At 40.5% G+C, this 22,017-nt stretch overlaps 2 protein-coding genes across 2 annotated transcripts; both read left to right on the plus strand.

The window, feature by feature from the left end:
• Nucleotides 1-3,427: 3,427 nt before the first annotated feature.
• On the plus strand, nucleotides 3,428-4,617 carry LOC121528559 (C-reactive protein-like). Its single transcript, XM_041816069.1, has 2 exons — nucleotides 3,428-3,507; nucleotides 3,992-4,617. Exons 1-2 carry the CDS (start codon nucleotides 3,447-3,449, stop codon nucleotides 4,615-4,617), a joined length of 687 nt encoding a protein of 228 aa, XP_041672003.1. The 5' UTR covers nucleotides 3,428-3,446.
• Nucleotides 4,618-14,305: 9,688 nt separating this feature from the next.
• On the plus strand, nucleotides 14,306-16,337 carry LOC121528560 (C-reactive protein-like). Its single transcript, XM_041816070.1, has 2 exons — nucleotides 14,306-14,386; nucleotides 15,709-16,337. The coding sequence occupies exons 1-2, from the start codon at nucleotides 14,326-14,328 to the stop codon at nucleotides 16,335-16,337; spliced, it is 690 nt and encodes a 229-aa protein (XP_041672004.1). The 5' UTR covers nucleotides 14,306-14,325.
• Nucleotides 16,338-22,017: the final 5,680 nt, after the last annotated feature.

The raw sequence follows: 22,017 nt of genomic DNA on the forward strand, positions 1-22,017 counted from the left end.
TTTCATTTTGAAATTTGTTCAAAAACATTTGAATTATGCTCTAACGGCTGATGACTTGAAAAATGTTCTGTCATTTGCATTCATATTTAGGAAAATGAAAGAAAAATGTCATTTGCTTAACAATGTGGAAAGCGGTGTTTGGTGCATATAACTATATTTTGTTGTATTTTTTCTTCTTAAATTAATCATTTTATCAACATTTCCAACTATCTTGGATCAAATTTCTGCTCTTAGTTTGAACAGATGAGCTATTTTCAATAACAGCTCTGGAATGGATCCATGAAATGACCTGATTGATCAAAATTAGATCTGGATTAGATAAGCCACTTTATTAAGGGATCATATTGGATCTGGGCCAGATGAGCTCCTTCATGAACAGATACAAATGGGATCTGGACCGGATGAGCTGCTTCGTGAATGGATAGGAATGGAATCCAAACTGGATGATTGGATCATGAGTGGATCCAAATCAGATCAAGACCGGATGCGTCACTTCATGAGTGGATCCAGTTAGGCTCTGTGCCGGACCGGATCCAGGATCCATATCCGCTCCAGGATCAGTTGCACTGTGCAAGATGTGGATTGGTTTTCCGGATCTGTTCCGGACACTATGAGGCCTCCACCCCGGATCCAGAGCACAGTCTGTTTGCTGTGTGGGTAGTGTCTGCCTGCAGCAATCAGATTCTGTTTTTCCTGACAGTTTAACATGGCGCCCCAACTTTTTTGGCATTGATATTGTGGTTTAACAAGTATTCATGGCCATCTTGCACAACTCAGTAGCTCTTTCTGTGTCTGCTCACCTGGGGCCTTATTAGAGCTTTTGGATTATTTCATGGAGAGGAGGGTGGTGGCACATAAGTTTGACTTAGTAGGCCTCCTGAGGATTTTTACTATGATTTATTCAAATTATTTGCTGCAAAAATAAAAGATATTTACAAAACATCCATCATATTTTAAAAATCTGGTTGGGAAATGCCTCTGTTATGTGTTAGTGGTGCTCAGATGAAATTAAAGGGGAGCTTCAGCACCCTTAAAGGGTTTTAAATTGCCTACATGGTTCACAAATCAGCCAGGATCCAGCAGTTACACACAAACCTTCAGTACACAAACACCCCACCATGAGTCAACTTTAGCCATTGGCTCTGGATCAATAACTGAATAAGTCTTGAGGAATAAACTTAACCTCCCCAGCTCTATCCTCATGAATCCGGCCTAAAACATGACTCTGCCACCTCCTTGATGATGTCACAGCCTTGTTGGGACATGGTGGCCATCCACCAACCATCCACTACTCCTCCATCTGGACCATCCAGGGTTGCACAGCACTCATCAGTGAACAAGACTGTTTGAAAATGAGTCTTCATGTATTTCTGGGGCCACTGCAGCCGTTTCTGCTTGTGAGCATTGGTTAGGGGTGGCTGAATAGTAGGTTTATGCACGACTGCAAGCCTCTGGAGGATCCTACACCTTGAGGTTGGTGGGACTCCAGAGACACCAGCAGCTTCAAATACTTGTTTGCTGCTTTTTAATGGTGTTTTAGCAGCTGCTCTCTTAATCCTATGAATTTGTCCATATCTCATGTTTTCATTCCTTCTCCAAGGCATTGCACTATTTGAGGCTTTTTCGGCAGCAGAGAGATCCTTTTTCTTTCCCATAATGCTGAAACCTGTGGCCTGCTTTAAAATGTGGAACAGTGCATTTTGAGGTTTTTATATTTAAGAAAAAGGTTATTATTGATAAAGAAATATTTCATAAATACTGCAAAAACTGAGGTGAGAGAAAGACACGAGACACAAGATGACTTAGGCTGAGCTGTTTACTTAGTCTCGGCTGAGGAGAAACAGTGACATCAACACAGTAAGAGGTTGACGCCAGATTTCCTACGAAGCCCAAAGTAGTTCACCCTCTTACGCCTTTGGTCAACCTTAATCTTGATCATAACTCAAAATATGATCCACAGACTCTGCCGTACTGGAGTCAGACTGTCTCTGTCTAAGGTTCAAGCTGTGAGGAAACAATCCTTGACTAAAGGAACAAACAGCATTTTATCTACTCAAGAATGAGAGTTTAGACTATCAACCCAGGAGCAGAGGAGAGACGCCTAGAGTCTCCACTCCTGACTGTACATCCTGACCTGGGACCTTGGATTAGCTTAACAGAACATCAGTGAAGCATTAGAAATATAAGGAATATTGGAAATTTCCTTATCAATCATTATGAAGTTTGTTCAAAAACATTTGAATTATGCTCTAACGGCTGATGACTTGAAAAATGTTCTGTCATTTGCATTCATATTTAGGAAAATAAAGAAAAATGTCATTTGCTTGATAATGTGGAAAGCGGTGTTTGGTGCATATAATTATGTTTTGTTGTATTTTTTTCTTAAATTAATCATTTTATCAACATTTCCAACTATTTTGGATCAAATTTCTGCTCTTAGTTTGAATAAATGAGCTATTTTTGACAAGAGCTCTGGGATGGATCCATGAAATGACCTGATTGATCAAAATTAGATCTGGATTAGATAAGCCACTTTATTAAGCGATCCATATTGGATCTGGACCAGATGAGCTGCTTCGTGAATGGATAGGAATGGAATCCAAACCGGATGATTGGATCCAAATCAGATCCAGACCGGATGTGTCACTTCATGAGTGGATCCAGTTAGGCTCTGTGCCGGACCAGATCCAGGATCCTTATCCATTCCAGGATCAGTCGCACCATGCACGATATGGATTGGTTTTCCGGATCCGTCCCAGACATTATGAGGCCTCCACCCCGGATCCAGGGCACAGTCTGTTTGCTGTGTGGGTAGTGTCTGCCTGCAGCAATCAGATTCTGTTCTTCCTGACAGTTTAACATGGCGCCCCAACTTTTTTGGCATCGATATTGTGGTTTAACAAGTATTCATGGCCATCTTGCACAACTCAGTAGCTCTTTCTGTGTCTGCTCACCTGGGGCCTTATTAGAGCTTTTGGATTATTTCATGGAGAGGAGGGTGGTGGCACATAAGTCTGACTTAGTAGGCCTCCTGAGGATTTTTACTATGCTTTATTCAAATTATTTGCTGCAAAAATAAAAGATATTTACAAAACATCCATCATATTTTAAAAATCTGGTTGGGAAATGCCTCTGTTATGTGTTAGTGGTGCTCAGATGAAATTAAAGGGGAGCTTCAGCACCCTTAAAGGGTTTTAAATTGCCTACATGGTTCACAAATCAGCCAGGATCCAGCAGTTACACACAAACCTTCAGTACACAAACACCCCACCATGAGTCAACTTTAGCCATTGGCTCGGGATCAATAATTGAATAAGTCATGGAGAATAAACTTTTCTTCAATTGGCCAGAGCATCATCCACCCCTCTCTAAAACTCCATAAATATCATTAGGAGAAAATAAGGGCACATTCCAGTTTCAGATTTGTTTGGCGTTCCAGACCAGAGATGATGAAACTACTGCTGATCTTCCTGGCCTCGCTCTGTGCGGGACATGCTGGGAAACCAGGTGAGAGCATGACACACTGCAGGTATCCAATGAGGTGTTTATTATTGTCTGTAATGTCTGTGATTATCAGAAATAGGCCAGGTTCTTACTTTGACATGCCTTGTCAGCCTATTATGGAGCTATTATTGTTGCAAAAGCATTTGCAAATGCGTACAAAGATCTGCAATTTAACTTAGGACAGATGGACTCCAGTCAAGGTGTAGAATCATCTCAGCAAAGATTGATAGAAACAAGAGGAGCCCCAGCTAAATTGACACTTTTAGCAAAGGGTTTAAACACTTATGTCAATGGGATATATTTAATTCTTTTTGGTTTTCATAAATTTGAAAAAATGTCTAAAATTTTGTTTTCCTTTTGTCCTGATGGTAACTGAGTCTGGAGTAATGAGAATAAATTGCATGTTTTTGACTGTAGCATTAGGCTTAAACATAAGTAGAACGTTTGAGTCACCAGTCCTAATTTGTCATCTCTTCTTTACTTGCAGAGTGCCTAGAGAAGCATTTTGTCTTCCCAGTGAGCAGTAATGATTCTTTTGTCAAGTCTCTTCCCCTTGAGAAGCAGCCCTTAACTGCTGCAACCGTGTGCATGAGGTACTTCTCTTCGCTCACCCGAGCCCAGACCCTGTTCTCCCTGGCCACCCCAGCTCACTCTGACGCCTTCCTTCTCTACAAGCCCTCTGTTGGTGTGTACCGACTGCACATCAACGGGGAGTCTCTTGAGGTCTCTGGGCTCCCGGATAAAACTGATGAGTGGAACTCTGTCTGCTGGACATGGAAATCCAACAACGGCTTGAACACGGTGTGGGTCAATGGAGAGAGAAGTGGTCGGAAAATTCTGGGAGCCAAAGCATCCATTACTGGTGATCCCATCATCATTTTGGGTCAAGATCAAGATAGCTACGGGGGAGGCTTTGACAAGGCTCAGTCCTTCGTTGGGGACATGATAGACGTCCAAATGTGGAACAGCGCCATCTCTCCGTGTGAAATCAGTCTCTACATGGATGGTTGCACCTTCACCCCTGGAAACCTTCTGAACTGGAAGCATCTGTTCTCCCTCACTGGCTCCGTGTACATGAAGCAGAGTGATTTTGTCAAAAGGGGGTGGTGTTAGTTTATCTAACAGGTATCAGGATGCAAAGTTCAGCCAAACCAGTGGAGAAAATGTATCAGTCTTGAAGACCTTGTTTAGAAAATAATAAAGTCTTCCAGCAACTATGAGCATTAAATTCTGACTGTCAGTGTCTTTTTTTAGCTTCTTCATGGGTGTACATTAATGCAATAAAATAAATTTATTCAGTATCGTCCTTAAAAAGGGGAAAAAATGAACCAATGTCAATAAACCACAATGGAATGTTTCATTAGAAAAACATTTATTCTTCACTCCCGCTGTCTGATTATCAGCAATGTTTTAACTCTATGACTGTAAATAAAAGTTCCCAAACAGGCAACAGACGGTACAGAAGGCAGAAAACATGGAGGAGCAGAGAGAAAAAAGAGAACTTCATAAGATGAACACACATTAAGCTGAAAGACAGACAAAAAGGAGAAGTACTGCTGAGGCATGAATATTAACCCTCAGGGACCACTTTAATTGACTACTTTTTAAAGCCATTAAGGACAAAAATGTATATAAAAACTTGACAGATTAAATTTTTTTTTGCTGTTTTTTGCATAAATCTCTTAAACAACTTCAGCTGTCCTCAAAACTATTAAACATTCAATCATTTTGAGGATTTTAACCCTTTAAATGCCAGTTTGATTACTTAAAGATCAAAAAATGTGGTTTTAATGGGAGTCAATGGGACGTTTTTGTGCACAAATTACTCAGAAAGGTAGTACATTTTAAAATTGGATGCTACACAAAAACTAATAATGCATCAAAGTCAATATTTTGGGTAACCTCGACATACCCAGGACTAATTTAAAAAACACCCTCCATCCTCCCAACATTAGTTATCTGGAAAATGATTATTGTTTTGTGTGTTTTTTTGGAAAAAATATGACCATCCTGTAATCAGGATGTCAGTTTTAATTAGAACTGAAGTTGATCAAAAGATTTGACCCAAAAAAGCAGAAAAATATTTATGTATACATTTTTTATTGTATTTATATGTGTATATTATTTTATTGGTTTTTGGAAGTGGACATTTTTATGTTAATGACTTGAAAGGGTAGTAAGTTTTAAATTGGATGCTACACAAAAACTAATAATGTATGAATGTCAATATTTTGGCTAATCATAGACGTATCCAAGCTGGATTTAGAAATAACGCCCCAGCCATCCATCATTTGGTTTAAGGAAGATATCATATTTTTTCACTTTTTTTCATAAAAAGCAACATTGACTTTAAGTAATCAAACTGGCAAAGGGTTAAAATCCTCAAAATGATTGAATGTTTGGTAGTTTTGAGCACAGCTAAAATTGTTTAAGAGATTTATGCAAGAAAAAAAAAAGAAAAAAAAAAAGCAGAAAAAATACTAATCTGTCAAGTGTTTATAACAGTTTTTTTGGAAGTGGACATTTTTGTCCCAAACAGCCTCCTCTGCTATCTTCACAACTGCCGTATATCTGAAATAAAAATAAAATATGCCACTCTGTTGTTTGAGCTACACCCCACTCCTGGTACCAAATTATGTAACCCGTGGAATTAGATTGTCACACAGGACACAATAGCTTCGGGGTTCTTGTAGCTGAATTTTTATTTTACAACTAAAAAAATACAGCAGTGGCTTTTAAAGTCTCCACCTTTAAAACAGAAGATAAATAAAACTGTACATCATGTACTTTCCAGCATTACAAAATCACATGTGCTATTTAAACTAACTAATATTAACTTACAAGCTCAACAGTGCTCGCGGATGGCTCCAAAAATCCGAACACATCTACCTCAGCAGAGCCTAAAACACACCATTTTGTTAAAATAGTTACAGAAAACATGTTGTTACAGTAAAATCCAACAAGATGTTTTGGTTTACTCACTGTTTTTAGCCTTTTTGCACACACAGAAACAGCGCAGTCATTTCAGCAAAACCCCAGAATTGTCACATGTTGTAAACAGGAAGAGAACAAGACCATGATGCACTTGGTGCAGTGACGTTTTCTGCAACTCGATGCTGCCACCTAGTGACCAAAATCTGCAATTTCCTGTGGAATTCCACTTAGAGTCTGCCTCCCCATTTAGTACAAAACGATGTCCAAAACATAAGAAAACAACATAAAACATGTACATTTGAATTCACCAAATAGTAGAACTATAAATACTCAGTGGATAAAATATATACGTATATAACACCATTTTACCACCTGGTTACATTAGCATGACTACACCACTGTGCCTAGACCTTAGCATAGCCCCGTGCAGTAGCAGACCCGATGCTAGACGTTAGCATAGCTAGACCTTAGCACCTTAGCATAGACCCTATGCTATTAAAACCAGTGGTTAGATTTAGGCATTTAAACCCGAGTGGTTAGATTTAGGGTAAGTCAGTGTGCAAGCAGCTAGAGCGGAAAAATCGTTTAATTGAAAAATAAAGAAAAAGAAAGGAATGTCTATGACACTAAGATCCAATGTGCATAATAATGTGGAACACTGTGTAAATCCTAAATGGGGACGACCCATTCTCTGGTGTTTTTAGGGGTTTAGCCAATTCTTTGAACAGGCTTACCTGCCAGCTCTGCTAGTTTGCAACTTGGTGAAAAACACAACCTCTAAGTACAGTCTACACCTCTATAGAGCATCAAAACATATAAATTGTGGCACAGAAGTCAAACATTAGTCTTTACACTAGAGAAGAGATGGAAAAATTGTACACAGTAAACAACGGCATTTGAAGGCAATGTATGACAGCCACAGACACATTTGGCTAAGAGTCCACAATTTATATGGACGCTCTTTAAATTTGAGGGTAGTAAGAACTAAAAATGCTGGGTAATCTTGGTAGTGTGGAAACAAAAACAGGTTTAAGAGCTATATTAAAACTTGTTAGGTTGGTTCTTGTTAAAGGAGCTGACCTACATTTCTCAAATTAAAGAGCCAGTAACAATTGAAACACTCTGAGGTTTTATTGTCCATCCAAACCATGGTATCTGTGTTAACAAAACAATTAACGTAAGAGGTTAACTTCAATTTGAACAATCAAGTATCAATTGGTATAATTAACATAAAATGGTAAAGAAAATACAATAAAACAAAGAAACAATCCTACTTTCTTAAGGACGCATGGCTGGGAAAGTGGATGGAAATCAGAGGCCTCTGCCTGTCTGTGCTGAGCTTTAATTCTGGCTGCAGGCACACCTGTTTGCCTGTCACACCTGCCAGCAATTATTACTATTACTCCTTTCAGAGCTGTATCCCTCTTGGCCACCAGATGCCGCCATTTTGACAGCATTGGAAATTCACAACAGCCAATATGAAATTTCTTGTGCTTAGTACAACAAAAAATGCAGCGAAACTGCTACACACTTTCTAAACAAGGCACGAAAAGTAAGTAAATTTGTGATTGCTAGATTATTTCTTTGAGTTTGAGTTTAGTTTATTTAACAGGAAAGTGTGCAGTGTCATTAATTATTAACAAAAATAAAAGATGGCTGCACCAGATTTAGCGTGATGCTATTTTCCATCTTTGTTGTAACCATGCTTCTTGGTGATAAATCTTATACCGTTGGAAAGCCTGTTTATTACCCCTTTAAATGGTGCCATATTTGTAAGGAACATGCATTTGTGGGATGAGCAGCAGAGCTGAGTATGTGGGTTGTGCCAATAAAAAATGATCCAAATCTTCTCTGCCAGTGCCAAACAGCTGATTCTGTTGTTGCTATTGACTCTTGTTTTAAGCTTCTGGCATGGGACAGTGGTCAGCAGGTGTCTGCTCTGATAATCAGCATGCCACTTTTGACTGATCTGGATAGGGCCAAAGAAACAGGGTGAGCTCAAGCTTCTGCAAAACCAAGTTGAAGCATTATTTGGAGTGAACCCTAGTACCATCTCCAAACTGAAGGCCAAGCTCCATATAACACGGGACGTCAGAGACAGGCCGTGGAGAAGACGATAAACCTAAAAGACCGTTCCCTCACCCTGTCAGCACCTAGGTACCATAGGCTTTCTTCTACAGATTTCCAGTCGAGGTTTGCAGGACAATATGGCCGATGGCTCTCTGACCAGAAAATCTGGAACAGACTGCACACAGCCAATCTCTGGTCTCATAGGGCTGCCAGGAGGCCTGCCATGACTGCTCTTCACCAGCAGGCCCATTTGCGCTGGTGTCTGCAACATGTGCACTGGAACCTGAACATGTGGAGGAACATTATGTTCAGCAATAAGTCCAGATTCTGCTTATGGCAGTTGGATCATAGGGTCAAAGTGTGGAGAAGACACAGAGAATGCTATGCTAACTGCAGCACTGAGAGAGTAATATCTTTTGGTGGAGGCAGTGTGATGGTGTGGGGCGGCATCTCCCCTACTAGAAGAACAAGGCTCGACATCATTGGAGGAAATTTCAATGCAGAGTTATCAAGATGAGATTCTACAACCAGTGGCAATCCCATATCTCCACAGTCTGGGACCGAACTCTATCCTCCAACATGTCAAAGTTCGCCCCCACTGAGCGGGGTTTATCAGAGACTGCCTCCAGAATTTGAGAGTGGAGAGGATGGACTGGCCTGCCAGCAGTCCTGATCTCAACTCCATTGAACACTTGTGGGATCAGCTTGGCTGTGCTGTTCCTGCCAGAGTGACCAACGCAACCACACTGGCTGACTTGTGACAAATGCTGGTTGAAGAATGGGATGCCATCCCACAGCAGTGAGTGACCAGGCTGGGCACAGTCTGTTTGCTATGTGGGTAGTGTCTGCCTGCAGCAATCAGATTCTGTTCTTCCTGACAGTTTAACATGGTGCCCCAACATTTTTTGGCGTTGATATTGTGGTTTAACAAGTATTCATGGCCATCTTGCACAACTCAGTAGCTCTTTCTGTGTCTGCTCACCTGGGGCCTTATTAGAGCTTTTGGATTATTTCATGGAGAGGAGGGTGGTGACACATAAGTTTGACTTAGTAGGCCTCCTGAGGATTTTTACTATGCTTTATTCAAATTATTTGTTGCAAAAATAAAAGATATTTACAAAATATCCATCATGTTTTAAAAATCTGGTTGGGAAATGCCTCTGTTATGTGTTAGTGGTGCTCAGATGAAATTAAAGGGGAGCTTCAGCACCCTTAAAGGGTTTTAAATTGCCTGCGTGGTTCACAAATCAGCCAGAATCCAGCAGTTACACACAAACCTTCAGTACACAAACACCCCACCATGAGTCAACTTTAGCCTTTTGCTCTGGATCAATAATTGAATAAGTCATGGAGAATAAACTTTACTTCCCCAGCTCTATCCTCATGAATCCGGCCCAAAACATGACTCCGCCACCTCCTTGATGATGTCACAGCCTTGTTGGGACATGATGGCCATCCACCAACCGTCTACTACTCCTCCATCTGGACCATCCAGAGTTGCACAGCACTCATCAGTGAACAAGACTGTTTGAAAATGAGTCTTCATGTATTTCTGGGCCCACTGCAGCCGTGTCTGCTTGTGAGCATTGGTTAGGGGTGGCTGAATAGTAGGTTTATGCATGACTGCAAGCCTCTGGAGGATCCTACACCTTGAGGTTGGTGGGACTCCAGAGACACCAGCAGCTTCAAATACTTGTTTGCTGCTTTTTAATGGTGTTTTAGCAGCTGCTCTCTTAATCCTATTAATTTGTCTGTCAGAAACCTTCCTCATTATGCCTTTATCTGCATGGACCTGTCTGTGCTCTGAATCAGCCACAAATTTCTTCACAGTACGATGATCAGGATGAATTTTTTTGAAATATTTCATGTTTTCATTCCTTCTCCAAGGCATTGCACTATTTGAGGCTTTTTCGGCAGCAGAGAGATCCTTTTTCTTTCCCATAATGCTGAAACCTGTGGCCTGCTTTATAATGTGGAACAGTGCATTTTGAGGTTTTGATATTTTTTAAAAAAAGGTTATTTTTGATAAAGAAATATTTCATAAATACTGCAAAAACTGAGGTGAGAGAAAGACACGAGACACAAGATGACTTAGGCTGAGCTGTTTACTTAGTCTCAGCTGAGGAGAAACAGTGACATCAACACAGTAAGAGGTTGATGCCAGATTTCCTACGAAACCCAAAGTAGTTTACCCTCTTACGCCTTTGGTCAACCTTAATCTTGATCATCCTTGACTAAAGGAACAAACAGCATTTTATCTACTCAAGAATGAGAGTTTAGACTATCAACCCAGGAGCAGAGGAGAGACGCCTAGAGTCTCCACTCCTGACTGTACATCCTGACCTGGGACCTTGGATTAGCTTAACAGAACATCAGTGAAGCATTAGAAATATAAGGAATATTGGAAATTTCCTTATCAATCATTATGAAGTTTGTTCAAAAACATTTGAATTATGCTCTAACGGCTGATGACTTGAAAAATGTTCTGTCATTTGCTTGATAATGTGGAAAGCGGTGTTTGGTGCATATAACTATATTATGTTGTATATTTTTTTCTTAAATTAATCATTTTATCAACATTTCCAACTATTTTGGATCAAATTTCTGCTTTTAGTTTGAACAGATGAGCTATTTTCAACAACAGCTCTGGAATGGATCCATGAAATGACCTGATCAATCAAAATTAGATCCGGATCAGATAAGCCACTTTATTAAGGGATCCATATTGGATCTGGGCCAGATGAGCTCCCTCATGAACAGATACAAATGGGATCTGGACCGGATGAGCTGCTTCGTGAACAGATAGGAATGGAATCCAAACCGGATGATTGGATCCAAATCAGATCCAGACCGGATGTGTCACTTCATGAGTGGATCCAGTTAGGCTCTGTGCCGGACCAGATCCAGGATCCTTATCCATTCCAGGATCAGTCGCACCATGCACGATATGGATTGGTTTTCCGGATCCGTCCCGGACATTATGAGGCCTCCACCCAGGATCCAGGGCACAGTCTGTTTGCTGTGTGGGTAGTGTCTGCCTGCAGCAATCAGATTCTGTTTTTCCTGACAGTTTAACATGGCGCCCCAACTTTTTTGGCATTGATATTGTGGTTTAACAATATTCATGGCCATCTTGCACAACTCAGTAGCTCTTTCTGTGTCCGCTCACCTGGGGCCTTATTAGAGCTTTTGGATTATTTCATGGAGAGGAGGGTGGTGGCACATAAGTTTGACTTAGTAGGCCTCCTGAGGATTTTTACTATGCTTTATTCAAATTATTTGCTGCAAAAATAAAAGATATTTACAAAACATCCATCATATTTTAAAAATCTGGTTGGGAAATGCCTCTGTTATGTGTTAGTGGTGCTCAGATGAAATTAAAGGGGAGCTTCAGCACCCTTAAAGGGTTTTAAATTGCCTACATGGTTCACAAATCAGCCAGGATCCAGCAGTTAGACACAAACCTTCAGTAGACAAACACCCCACCATGAGTCAACTTTAGCCATTGGCTCTGGATCAATAACTGAATAAGTCTTGAGGAATAAACTTAACCTCCCCAGCTCTATCCTCATGAATCCGGCCTAAAACATGACTCCGCCACCTCCTTGATGATGTCACAGCCTTGTTGGGACATGGTGGCCATCCACCAACCATCCACTACTCCTCCATCTGGACCATCCAGGGTTGCACAGCACTCATCAGTGAACAAGACTGTTTGAAAATGAGTCTTCATGTATTTCTGGGGCCACTGCAGCCGTTTCTGCTTGTGAGCATTGGTTAGGGGTGGCTGAATAGTAGGTTTATGCACGACTGCAAGCCTCTGGAGGATCCTACACCTTGAGGTTGGTGGGACTCCAGAGACACCAGCAGCTTCAAATACTTTTTTGCTGCTTTTTAATGGTGTTTTAGCAGCTGCTCTCTTAATCCTATGAATTTGTCCATATCTCATGTTTTCATTCCTTCTCCAAGACATTGCACTATTTGAGGCCTTTTCCGGCAGCAGAGAGTTCCTTTTTCTTTCCCATAATGCTGAAACCTGTGGCCTGCTTTAAAATGTGGAACAGTGCATTTTGAGGTTTTTTATATTTAAGAAAAAGGTTATTATTGATAAAGAAATATTTCATAAATACTTCAAAAACTGAGGTGAGAGAAAGACATGAGACACAAGATGACTTAGGCTGAGCTGTTTACTTAGTCTCGGCTGAGGAGAAACAGTGACATCAACACAGTAAGAGGTTGACGCCAGATTTCCTACGAAGCCCAAAGTAGTTCACCCTCTTACGCCTTTGGTCAACCTTAATCTTGATCATAACTCAAAATATGATCCACAGACTCTGCCGTACTGGAGCCAGACTGTCTCTGTCTAAGGTTCAAGCTGTGAGGAAACAATCCTTGACTAAAGGAACAAACAGCATTTTATCTACTCAGGAATGAGAGTTTAGACTATCAACCCAGGAGCAGAGGAGAGACGCCTAGAGTCTCCACTCCTGACTGTACATCCTGACCTGGGACCTTGGATTAGCTTAACATAACATCAGTGAAGCATTAGAAATATAAGGAATATTGGAAATTTCCTTATATATCATTATGAAGTTTGTTCAAAAACATTTGAATTATGCTCTAACGGCTGATGACTTGAAAAATGTTCTGTCATTTGCATTCATATTTAGGAAAATAAAGAAAAATGTCATTTGCTTGATAATGTGGAAAGCGGTGTTTGGTGCATATAATTATGTTTTGTTGTATTTTTTTCTTAAATTAATCATTTTATCAACATTTCCAACTATTTTGCTTCAAATTTCTGCTCTTAGTTTGAATAAATGAGCTATTTTCGACAACAGCTCTGGAATGGATCCATGAAATGACCTGATTGATCAAAATTAGATCTGGATTAGATAAGCCACTTTATTAAGGGATCCATATTGGATCTGGACCAGATGAGCTGCTTCGTGAATGGATTGGAATGGAATCCAAACCGGATGATTGGATCCAAATCAGATCCAGACCGGATGTGTCACTTCATGAGTGGATCCAGTTAAGCTCTGTGCCGGACCAGATCCAGGATCCTTATCCATTCCAGGATCAGTCGCACCATGCACGATATGGATTGGTTTTCCGGATCCGTTCCGGACATTATGAGGCCTCCACCCCGGATCCAGGGCACAGTCTGTTTGCTGTGTGGGTAGTGTCTGCCTGCAGCAATCAGATTCTGTTTTTCCTGACAGTTTAACATGGCGCCCCAACTTTTTTGGCATTGATATTGTGGTTTAACAAGTATTCATGGCCATCTTGCACAACTCAGTAGCTCTTTCTGTGTCTGCTCACCTGGGGCCTTATTAGAGCTTTTGGATTATTTCATGGAGAGGAGGGTGGTGGCACATAAGTTTGACTTAGTAGGCCTCCTGAGGATTTTTACTATGATTTATTCAAATTATTTGCTGCAAAAATAAAAGATATTTACAAAACATCCATCATATTTTAAAAATCTGGTTGGGAAATGCCTCTGTTATGTGTTAGTGGTGCTCAGATGAAATTAAAGGGGAGCTTCAGCACCCTTAAAGGGTTTTAAATTGCCTACATGGTTCACAAATCAGCCAGGATCCAGCAGTTACACACAAACCTTCAGTACACAAACACCCCACCATGAGTCAACTTTAGCCATTGGCTCTGGATCAATAATTGAATAAGTTATGGAGAATAAACTCTACTTCAATTGGCCAGAGCATCATCCACCCCTCTTTAAAACTCCATAAATATCATGAGGAGAAAATAAGGGCACATTCCAGTTTCAGATTTGTTTGGCGTTCCAGACCAGAGATGATGAAACTACTGCTGATCTTCCTGGCCTCGCTCTGTGCGGGACATGCTGGGAAACCAGGTGAGAGCATGACACACTGCAGGTATCCAATGAGGTGTTTATTATTGTCTGTAATGTCTGTGATTATCAGAAATAAATGTTAACCAGGACAGGGTTTCCAAACTACCAGGCCAGGAAGGGCCCCTGTATAGCATGAGCCTTCACTGGGCTCCCCTATTATGGAGCTATTATTTTTGCAAAAGTATTTGCAAATGCGTGCAAAGATCTGCGCACAAATCCACAAATGTATATACAGATCTGCAAATTCGTGCAAAGATCTGTAAATGTGTGCAAAGTTTTGCAAATTGGTACAAAGATCCACAAATGCGTGCACTAATCTTGAAATATGTAGACCAATTTGTAATTGTGGACTTAGTTCATTTTGGTTCAGAATCTGCCTCACAATTGGCTGTCATACGCACGTGACTTTTGCAACACTTGTATGGTGCACGATTTGTACCCAGATCCGTAAGCGTGTACTTAGATCTGTAAGCATAATGGTTGGGTCTGTTGCCCTCAGCGCAGGCTCACAGGCAAGGCTGTCTTTCTCATCACACAGGAGGCAGCAGTTAAGACTTAGTAAGGGCTCTGTGTAACGTCAGTTATACAGTTTTACTGAGTTTTACTGAGTAGAGGCTTTTGTCTCGCCACTCTGCCATATAGCGCAGATTAGTGGAGGGCTGCAGTGATGGTTGTTCTTCTAGGACTTTGCCCCACCTCCACTCAGGATCTATTTGAGCTCAGTCAGGGCGATCATCAGGTCCTTGGTCACCTCTCTTACCAAGGCCCTTCTCCCCTGATTGCTCAGTTTGGCACAGCCAGCTTTTGGAAGAGTCCTGGTTGTGCCAAACTTCTTCCATCTGAGAATTAGCCTTCCCCTGATCTGTGCCTTGCAACAATCCTGTCTCTGAGCTCTGCAGGTAGTTCCTTTGACCTCATGGCTTGGTTCTTACTTTGACATGCCTTGTCAGCTGTGAGGCCTTTTTCAGAGAGGTGTGTGCCTTTCAAGATCATGTCCAAAGCAATTTAACTTAGGACAGGTGGACTCCAGTCAAGGTGTAGAATCATCTCAGCAAAGATTGATAGAAACAAGAGGAGCCCCAGCTAAATTGACACTTTTAGCAAAGGGTCTAAACACTAATGTCAATGGGATATATTTAATTCTTTTTGGTTTTCATAAATTTGAAAAAATGTCTAAAATTTTGTTTTCACTTTGTCCTGATGGTAACTGAGTCTGGATTAATGAGAATAAATTGCATGTTTTTGACTGTAGCATTAGGCTTAAACATAAGTAGAACGTCTGAGTCACCAGTCCTAATTTGTCATCTCTTCTTTACTTGCAGATTGCTCAGAGGAGCTTTTTGCCTTCCCAGTGAGCAGTAATGATTCTTTTGTCAAGCCTCTTCCCCTTGAGAAGCAGCCCTTAACTGCTGCAACCGTGTGCATGAGGTACTTATCTTCGCTCACCCGAGCCCAGTCCCTGTTCTCCCTGGCCACCCCGGCTCACTCTAACGCCTTCCTTCTCTACAAGCCCTCTGTTGGTGTGTACCGACTGCACATCAACGGGGAGTCTCTTGAGGTCTCTGGGCTCCCGGATAAAACTAATGAGTGGAACTCTGTCTGCTGGACATGGAAATCCAAAGGCGGCTTGAACACGGTGTGGGTCAACGAAAAGAGAAGTGGTCGGAAAATTCTGGGAGCCAATGCATCCATTACTGGTGATCCCATCATCATTTTGGGTCAAGATCAGGATAACTATGGGGGAGGCTTTGACAAGGCTGAGTCCTTCGTTGGGGACATGATAGACGTCCACATGTGGAACAGGGTCATCCCTCCGTGTGAAATCAGGCTCTTCATGATAGGTTGCACCTTCACCCCTGGAAACGTTCTGAACTGGAAGCATCTGTTCTCCCTCATCGCCGGCTCCGTGTACAAGGAGCAGAGTGACTTTGTCAAAAATGGGTGGTGTTAGTTTATCTAACAGGTATCAGGATGCAAAGTTCAACCAAACCAGTGGAGAAAATGTATCAGTCTTGAAGACCTTGTTTATAAAATAATAAAGTCTTCCAGCAACTATGAGCATTAAATTCTGACTGTCAGTGTCTTTTTTTAGCTTCTTCATGGGTGTACATTAATGCAATAAAATAAATTTATTCAGTATCGTCCTTAAAAAGGGGAAAAAAATGAACCAATGTCAATAAACCACAATGGAATGTTTCATTAGAAAAACATTTATTCTTCACTCCTGCTGTCTGATTATCAGCAATGTTTTAACTCTATGACTGTAAATAAAAGTTCCCAAACAGGCAACAGATGGTACAAAAGGCAGAAAACATGGAGGAGCAGAGAGAAAAAAGAGAACTTCATAAGATGAACACACATTAAGCTGAAAGACAGACAAAAAGGAGAAGTACTGCTGAGGCATGAATATTAACCCTCAGGGACCACTTTAACTGACTACTTTTTAAAGCCATTAAGGACAAAAATGTATATAAAAACTTGACAGATTAAATTTTTTTTTTGCTGTTTTTTGCATAAATCTCTTAAACAACTTCAGCTGTCCTCAAAACTATTAAACATTCAATCATTTTGAGGATTTTAACCCTTTAAATGCCAGTTTGATTACTTAAAGATCAAAAAATGTGGTTTTAATGGGAGTCAATGGGACGTTTTTGTGCACAAATTACTCAGAAAGGTAGCACATTTTAAAATTGGATGCTACACAAAAACTAATAATGCATCAAAGTCAATATTTTGGGTAACCTCGACATACCCAGGACTAATTTAAAAAACACCCTCCATCCTCCCAACATTAGTTATCTGGAAAATGATTATTGTTTTGTGTGTTTTTGGAAAATATGACCATCCTGTAATCAGGATGTCAGTTTTAATTAGAACTGAAGTTGATCAAAAGATTTGACCCAAAAAAGCAGAAAAATATTTATGTATACATTTTTTATTGTATTTATATGTGTATATTATTTTATTGGTTTTTGGAAGTGGACATTTTTATTTTAATGACTTGAAAGGGTAGTAAGTTTTAAATTGGATGCTACACAAAAACTAATAATGTATGAATGTCAATATTTTGGCTAATCATAGACGTATCCAAGCTGGATTTAGAAATAACGCCCCAGCCATCCATCATTTGGTTTAAGGAAGATATCATATTTTTTCACTTTTTTTCATAAAAAGCAACATTGACTTTAAGTAATCAAACTGGCAAAGGGTTAAAATCCTCAAAATGATTGAATGTTTGGTAGTTTTTAGCACAGCTGAAGTTGTTTAAGAGATTTATGCAAGAAAAAAAAGAAAAAAAAAAGCAGAAAAAATATTAATCTGTCAAGTGTTTATAACAGTTTTTTTGGAAGTGGACATTTTTGTCACAAACAGCCTCCTCTGCTATCTTCACAACTGCCGCATATCTCAAATAAAAATAAAATATGCCACTCTGTTGTTTGAGCTACACCCCACTCCTGGTACCAAATTATGTAACCCGTGGAATTAGATTGTCACACAGGACACAATAGCTTCGGGGTTCTTGTAGCTGAATTTTTATTTTACAACTAAAAAAATACAGCAGTGGCCTTTAAAGTATCCACCTTTAAAACAGAAGATAAATAAAACTGTACATCATGTACTTTCCAGCATTACAAAATCACATGTGCTATTTAAACTAACTAACATTAACTTACAAGCTCAACAGTGCTCGCGGATGGCTCCAATAATCTGAACACATCTACCTCAGCAGAGCCTAAAACACACCATCTCGTTAAAATAGTTACAGAAAACATGTTGTTACAGTAAAATCCAACAAGATGTTTTGGTTTACTCACTGTTTTTAGCCTTTTTGCACACACAGAAACAGCGCAGTCATTTCAGCAAAACCCCAGAATTGTCACATGTGGTAAACAGGAAGAGAACAAGACCATGATGCACTTGGTGCAGTGACGTTTTCTGCAACTCGATGCTGCCACCTAGTGACCAAAATCTGCAATTTCTTGTGGAATTCTACTTACAATCTGCCTCCCCATTTAGTACAAAACGATGTCCAAAACATAAGAAAACAACATAAAACATGTACATTTGAATTCACCAAATAGTAGAACTATAAATACTCAGTGGATAAAATTTATACGTATATAACACCATTTTACCACCTGGTTACATTAGCATGACTACACCACTGTGCTTACTAGACTTTAGCATAGCCCCGTACGTTGGGGCGTGCAGTAGCAGACCCCGACCCCTATGCTAGACGCTTAGCATAGCTAGACCTTAGCACCTTAGCATTGACCCCCATGCTATTTAAACCCGAGTGGTTCGGTTTAGGCATTTAAACCTGAGTGGTTAGATTTAAGCATTTAAACCCGAGTGGTTAGATTTAAGCATTTAAACCCGAGTGGTTAGATTTAGGGTAAGCCAGTGTGCAAGCAGCTAGAGCAGAAAAATCGTTTAATTGAAAAATAAAGAAAAAGAAAGGAATGTCTATGACACTAAGATCCAATGTGCATAATAATGTGGAACACTGTGTAAATCCTAAATGGGGACGACCCATTCTCTGGTGTTTTTAGGGGTTTAGCCAATTCTTTGAACAGGCTTACCTGCCAGCTCTGCTAGTTTGCAACTGGGTGAAAAACACAACCTCTAAGTACAGTCTACACCTCTATAGAGCATCAAAACATAAATTGTGGCACAGAAGTCAAACATTAGTCTTTACACTAGAGAAGAGATGGAAAAACTGTACACAGTAAACAACGGCATTTGAAGGCAATGTATGACAGCCACAGACACATTTGGCTAAGAGTCCACAATTTATATGGACACTCTTTAAATTTGAGGGTAGTAAGAACTAAAAATGCTGGGTAATCTTGTATAGCGTGTAAACAAAAACAGGTTTTAAGAGCTATATTAAAACTTGTTAGGTTGGTTCTTGTTAAAGGAGCTGACCTACATTTCTCAAATTAAAGAGCCAGTAACAATTGAAACACTTTGAGGTTTTATTGTCCATCCAAACCATGGTATCTGTGTTAACAAAACAATTCAAGTAAGAGGTTAACTTAAATTTGAACAATCAAGTATCAATTGGTTTAATTAACATAAAATGGTAAAGAAAATACAATAAAACAAAGAAACAATCTTACTTTCTTAAGGACGCATGGCTGGGAAAGTGGATGGAAATCAGAGACCTCTGCCTGTCTGTGCTGAGCTTTAATTCTGGCTGCAGGCACACCTGTTTGCCTGTCACACCTGCCAGCAATTATTACTATTACTCCTTTCAGAGCTGTATCCCTCTTGGCCACCAGATGCCGCCATTTTGACAGCATTGGAAATTCACAACAGCCAATATGAAATTTCTTGTGCTTAGTACAACAAAAAATGCAGTGAAACTGCTACACACTTTCTAAACAAGGCACGAAAAGTAAGTAAATTTGTGATTGCTAGATTATTTCTTTGAGTTTGAGTTTAGTTTATTTAACAGGACAGTGTGCAGTGTCATTAATTATTAACAAAAATAAAAGATGGCTGCACCAGATTTAGCGTGATGCTATTTTCCATCTTTGTTGTAACCATGCTTCTTGGTGATAAATCTTATACCGTTGGAAAGCCTGTTTATTACCCCTTTAAATGGTGCCATATTTGTAAGGAACATGCATTTGTGGGATGAGCAGCAGAGCTGAGTATGTGGGTTGTGCCAATAAAAAATGATCCAAATCTTCTCTGCCAGTGCCAAACAGCTGATTCTGTTGTTGCTATTGACTCTTGTTTTAAGCTTCTGGCATGGGACAGTGGTCAGCAGGTGTCTGCTCTGATAATCAGCATGCCACTTTTGACTGATCTGGATAGGGCCAAAGAAACAGGGAGAGTTCAAGCTTCTGCAAAACCAAGTTGAAGCATTATTTGGAGTGAACCCTAGTACCATCTCCAAACTGAAGGCCAAGCTCCATATAACACGGGACGTCAGACAGGCCGTGAAGAAGACGACACACCTAAAAGACCGTTCCCTCACCCTGTCAGCACCTAGGTACCATAGGCTTTCTTCTACAGATTTCCAGTCGAGGTTTGCAGAACAATATGGCCGATGGCTCTCTGACCAGACAATCTGGAACAGACTGCACACGGCCAATCTCTGGTCTCATAGGGCTGCCAGGAGGCCTGCCATGACTGCCCTTCACCTGCAGGCCCATTTGCGCTGGTGTCTGCAACATGTGCACTGGAACCTGAACATGTGGAGGAACATTATGTTCAGCAATAAGTCCAGATTCTGCTTATGGCAGTTGGATCATAGGGTCAAAGTGTGGAGAAGACACAGAGAATGCTATGCTAACTGCAGCACTGATAGAGTAATATCTTTTGGTGGAGGCAGTGTGATGGTGTGGGGCAGCATCTCCCCTACTAGAAGAACAAGGCTCGACACCATTGGAGGAAATTTCAATGCAGAGTTATCAAGATGAGATTCTACAACCAGTGGCAATCCCATATCTCCACAGTCTGGGACCGAACTCTATCCTCCAACATGTCAAAGTTCGCCCCCACTGAGCGGGGTTTATCAGAGACTGCCTCCAGAATTTGAGAGTGGAGAGGATGGACTGGCCTGCCAGCAGTCCTGATCTCAACTCCATTGAACACTTGTGGGATCAGCTTGGCTGTGCTGTTTGTGCCAGAGTGACCAACACAACCACATTGGCTGACTTGTGACAAATGCTGGTTGAAGAATGGGATGCCATCCCACAGCAGTGAGTGACCAGGCAGGGCACAGTCTGTTTGCTATGTGGGTAGTGTCTGCCTGCAGCAATCAGATTCTGTTTTTCCTGACAGTTTAACATGGTGCCCCAACATATTTTGGCATTGATATTGTGGTTTAACAAGTATTCATGTCCATCTTGCACAACTCAGTAGCTCTTTCTGTGTCCGCTCACCTGGGGCCTTATTAGAGCTTTTGGATTATTTCATGGAGAGGAGGGTGGTGGCACATAAGTTTGACTTAGTAGGCCTCCTGAGGATTTTTACAATGCCTTATTCAAATTTTTTGCTGCAAAAATAAAAGATATTTACAAAATATCCATCATTTTTTGAAAATCTGGTTGGGAAATGCCTCTGTTATGTGTTTGTGGTGCTCAGATGAAATTAAAGGGAGGCTTTAGCACTGTTAAAGGGTTTTAAATTGCCTACGTGGTTCACAAATCAGCCAGGATCCAGCAGTTACACACAAACCTTCAGTACACAAACACCCCACCATGAGTCAACTTTAGCCATTGGCTCTGGATCAATAATTGAATAAGTCATGGAGAATAAACCTTACTTCCCCAGCTCTATCCTAATGAATCCCATAATGCTGAAACCTGTGGCCTGCTTTATAATGTGGAACAGTGCATTTTGAGGTTTTTACATTTAAAAAAAAAAGATTATTACTGATAAAGAAATATTTCATAAATACTCCAAAAACTGAGGTGAGAGAAAAACACGAGACACAAGATGACTTAGGCTGAGCTGTTTACTTAGTCTCGGCTGAGGAGAAACAGTGACATCAACACAGTAAGAGGTTGACGCCAGATTTCCTACGAAGCCCAAAGTAGTTCACCCTCTTACGCCTTTGGTCAACCTTAATCTTGATCATAACTCAAAATATGATCCACAGACTCTGCCGTACT

The sequence above is a fragment of the Cheilinus undulatus genome, linkage group 20 (assembly GCF_018320785.1).
Source record: "Cheilinus undulatus linkage group 20, ASM1832078v1, whole genome shotgun sequence".
NCBI classification, from domain to species: domain Eukaryota; kingdom Metazoa; phylum Chordata; class Actinopteri; order Labriformes; family Labridae; genus Cheilinus; species Cheilinus undulatus.

Excerpts from the sequence above, each read along its gene's own strand:
- LOC121528559 (XM_041816069.1), top strand. The coding sequence starts at position 3,447 with ATGATGAAACTACTGCTGATCTTCCTGGCCTCGCTCTGTGCGGGACAT. Across the intron at positions 3,508-3,991 it reads GGGACATGCTGGGAAACCAG|AGTGCCTAGAGAAGCATTTT; the intron begins GTGAGAGCATGA and ends CTTTACTTGCAG.
- LOC121528560 (XM_041816070.1), top strand. The coding sequence starts at position 14,326 with ATGATGAAACTACTGCTGATCTTCCTGGCCTCGCTCTGTGCGGGACAT. Across the intron at positions 14,387-15,708 it reads GGGACATGCTGGGAAACCAG|ATTGCTCAGAGGAGCTTTTT; the intron begins GTGAGAGCATGA and ends CTTTACTTGCAG.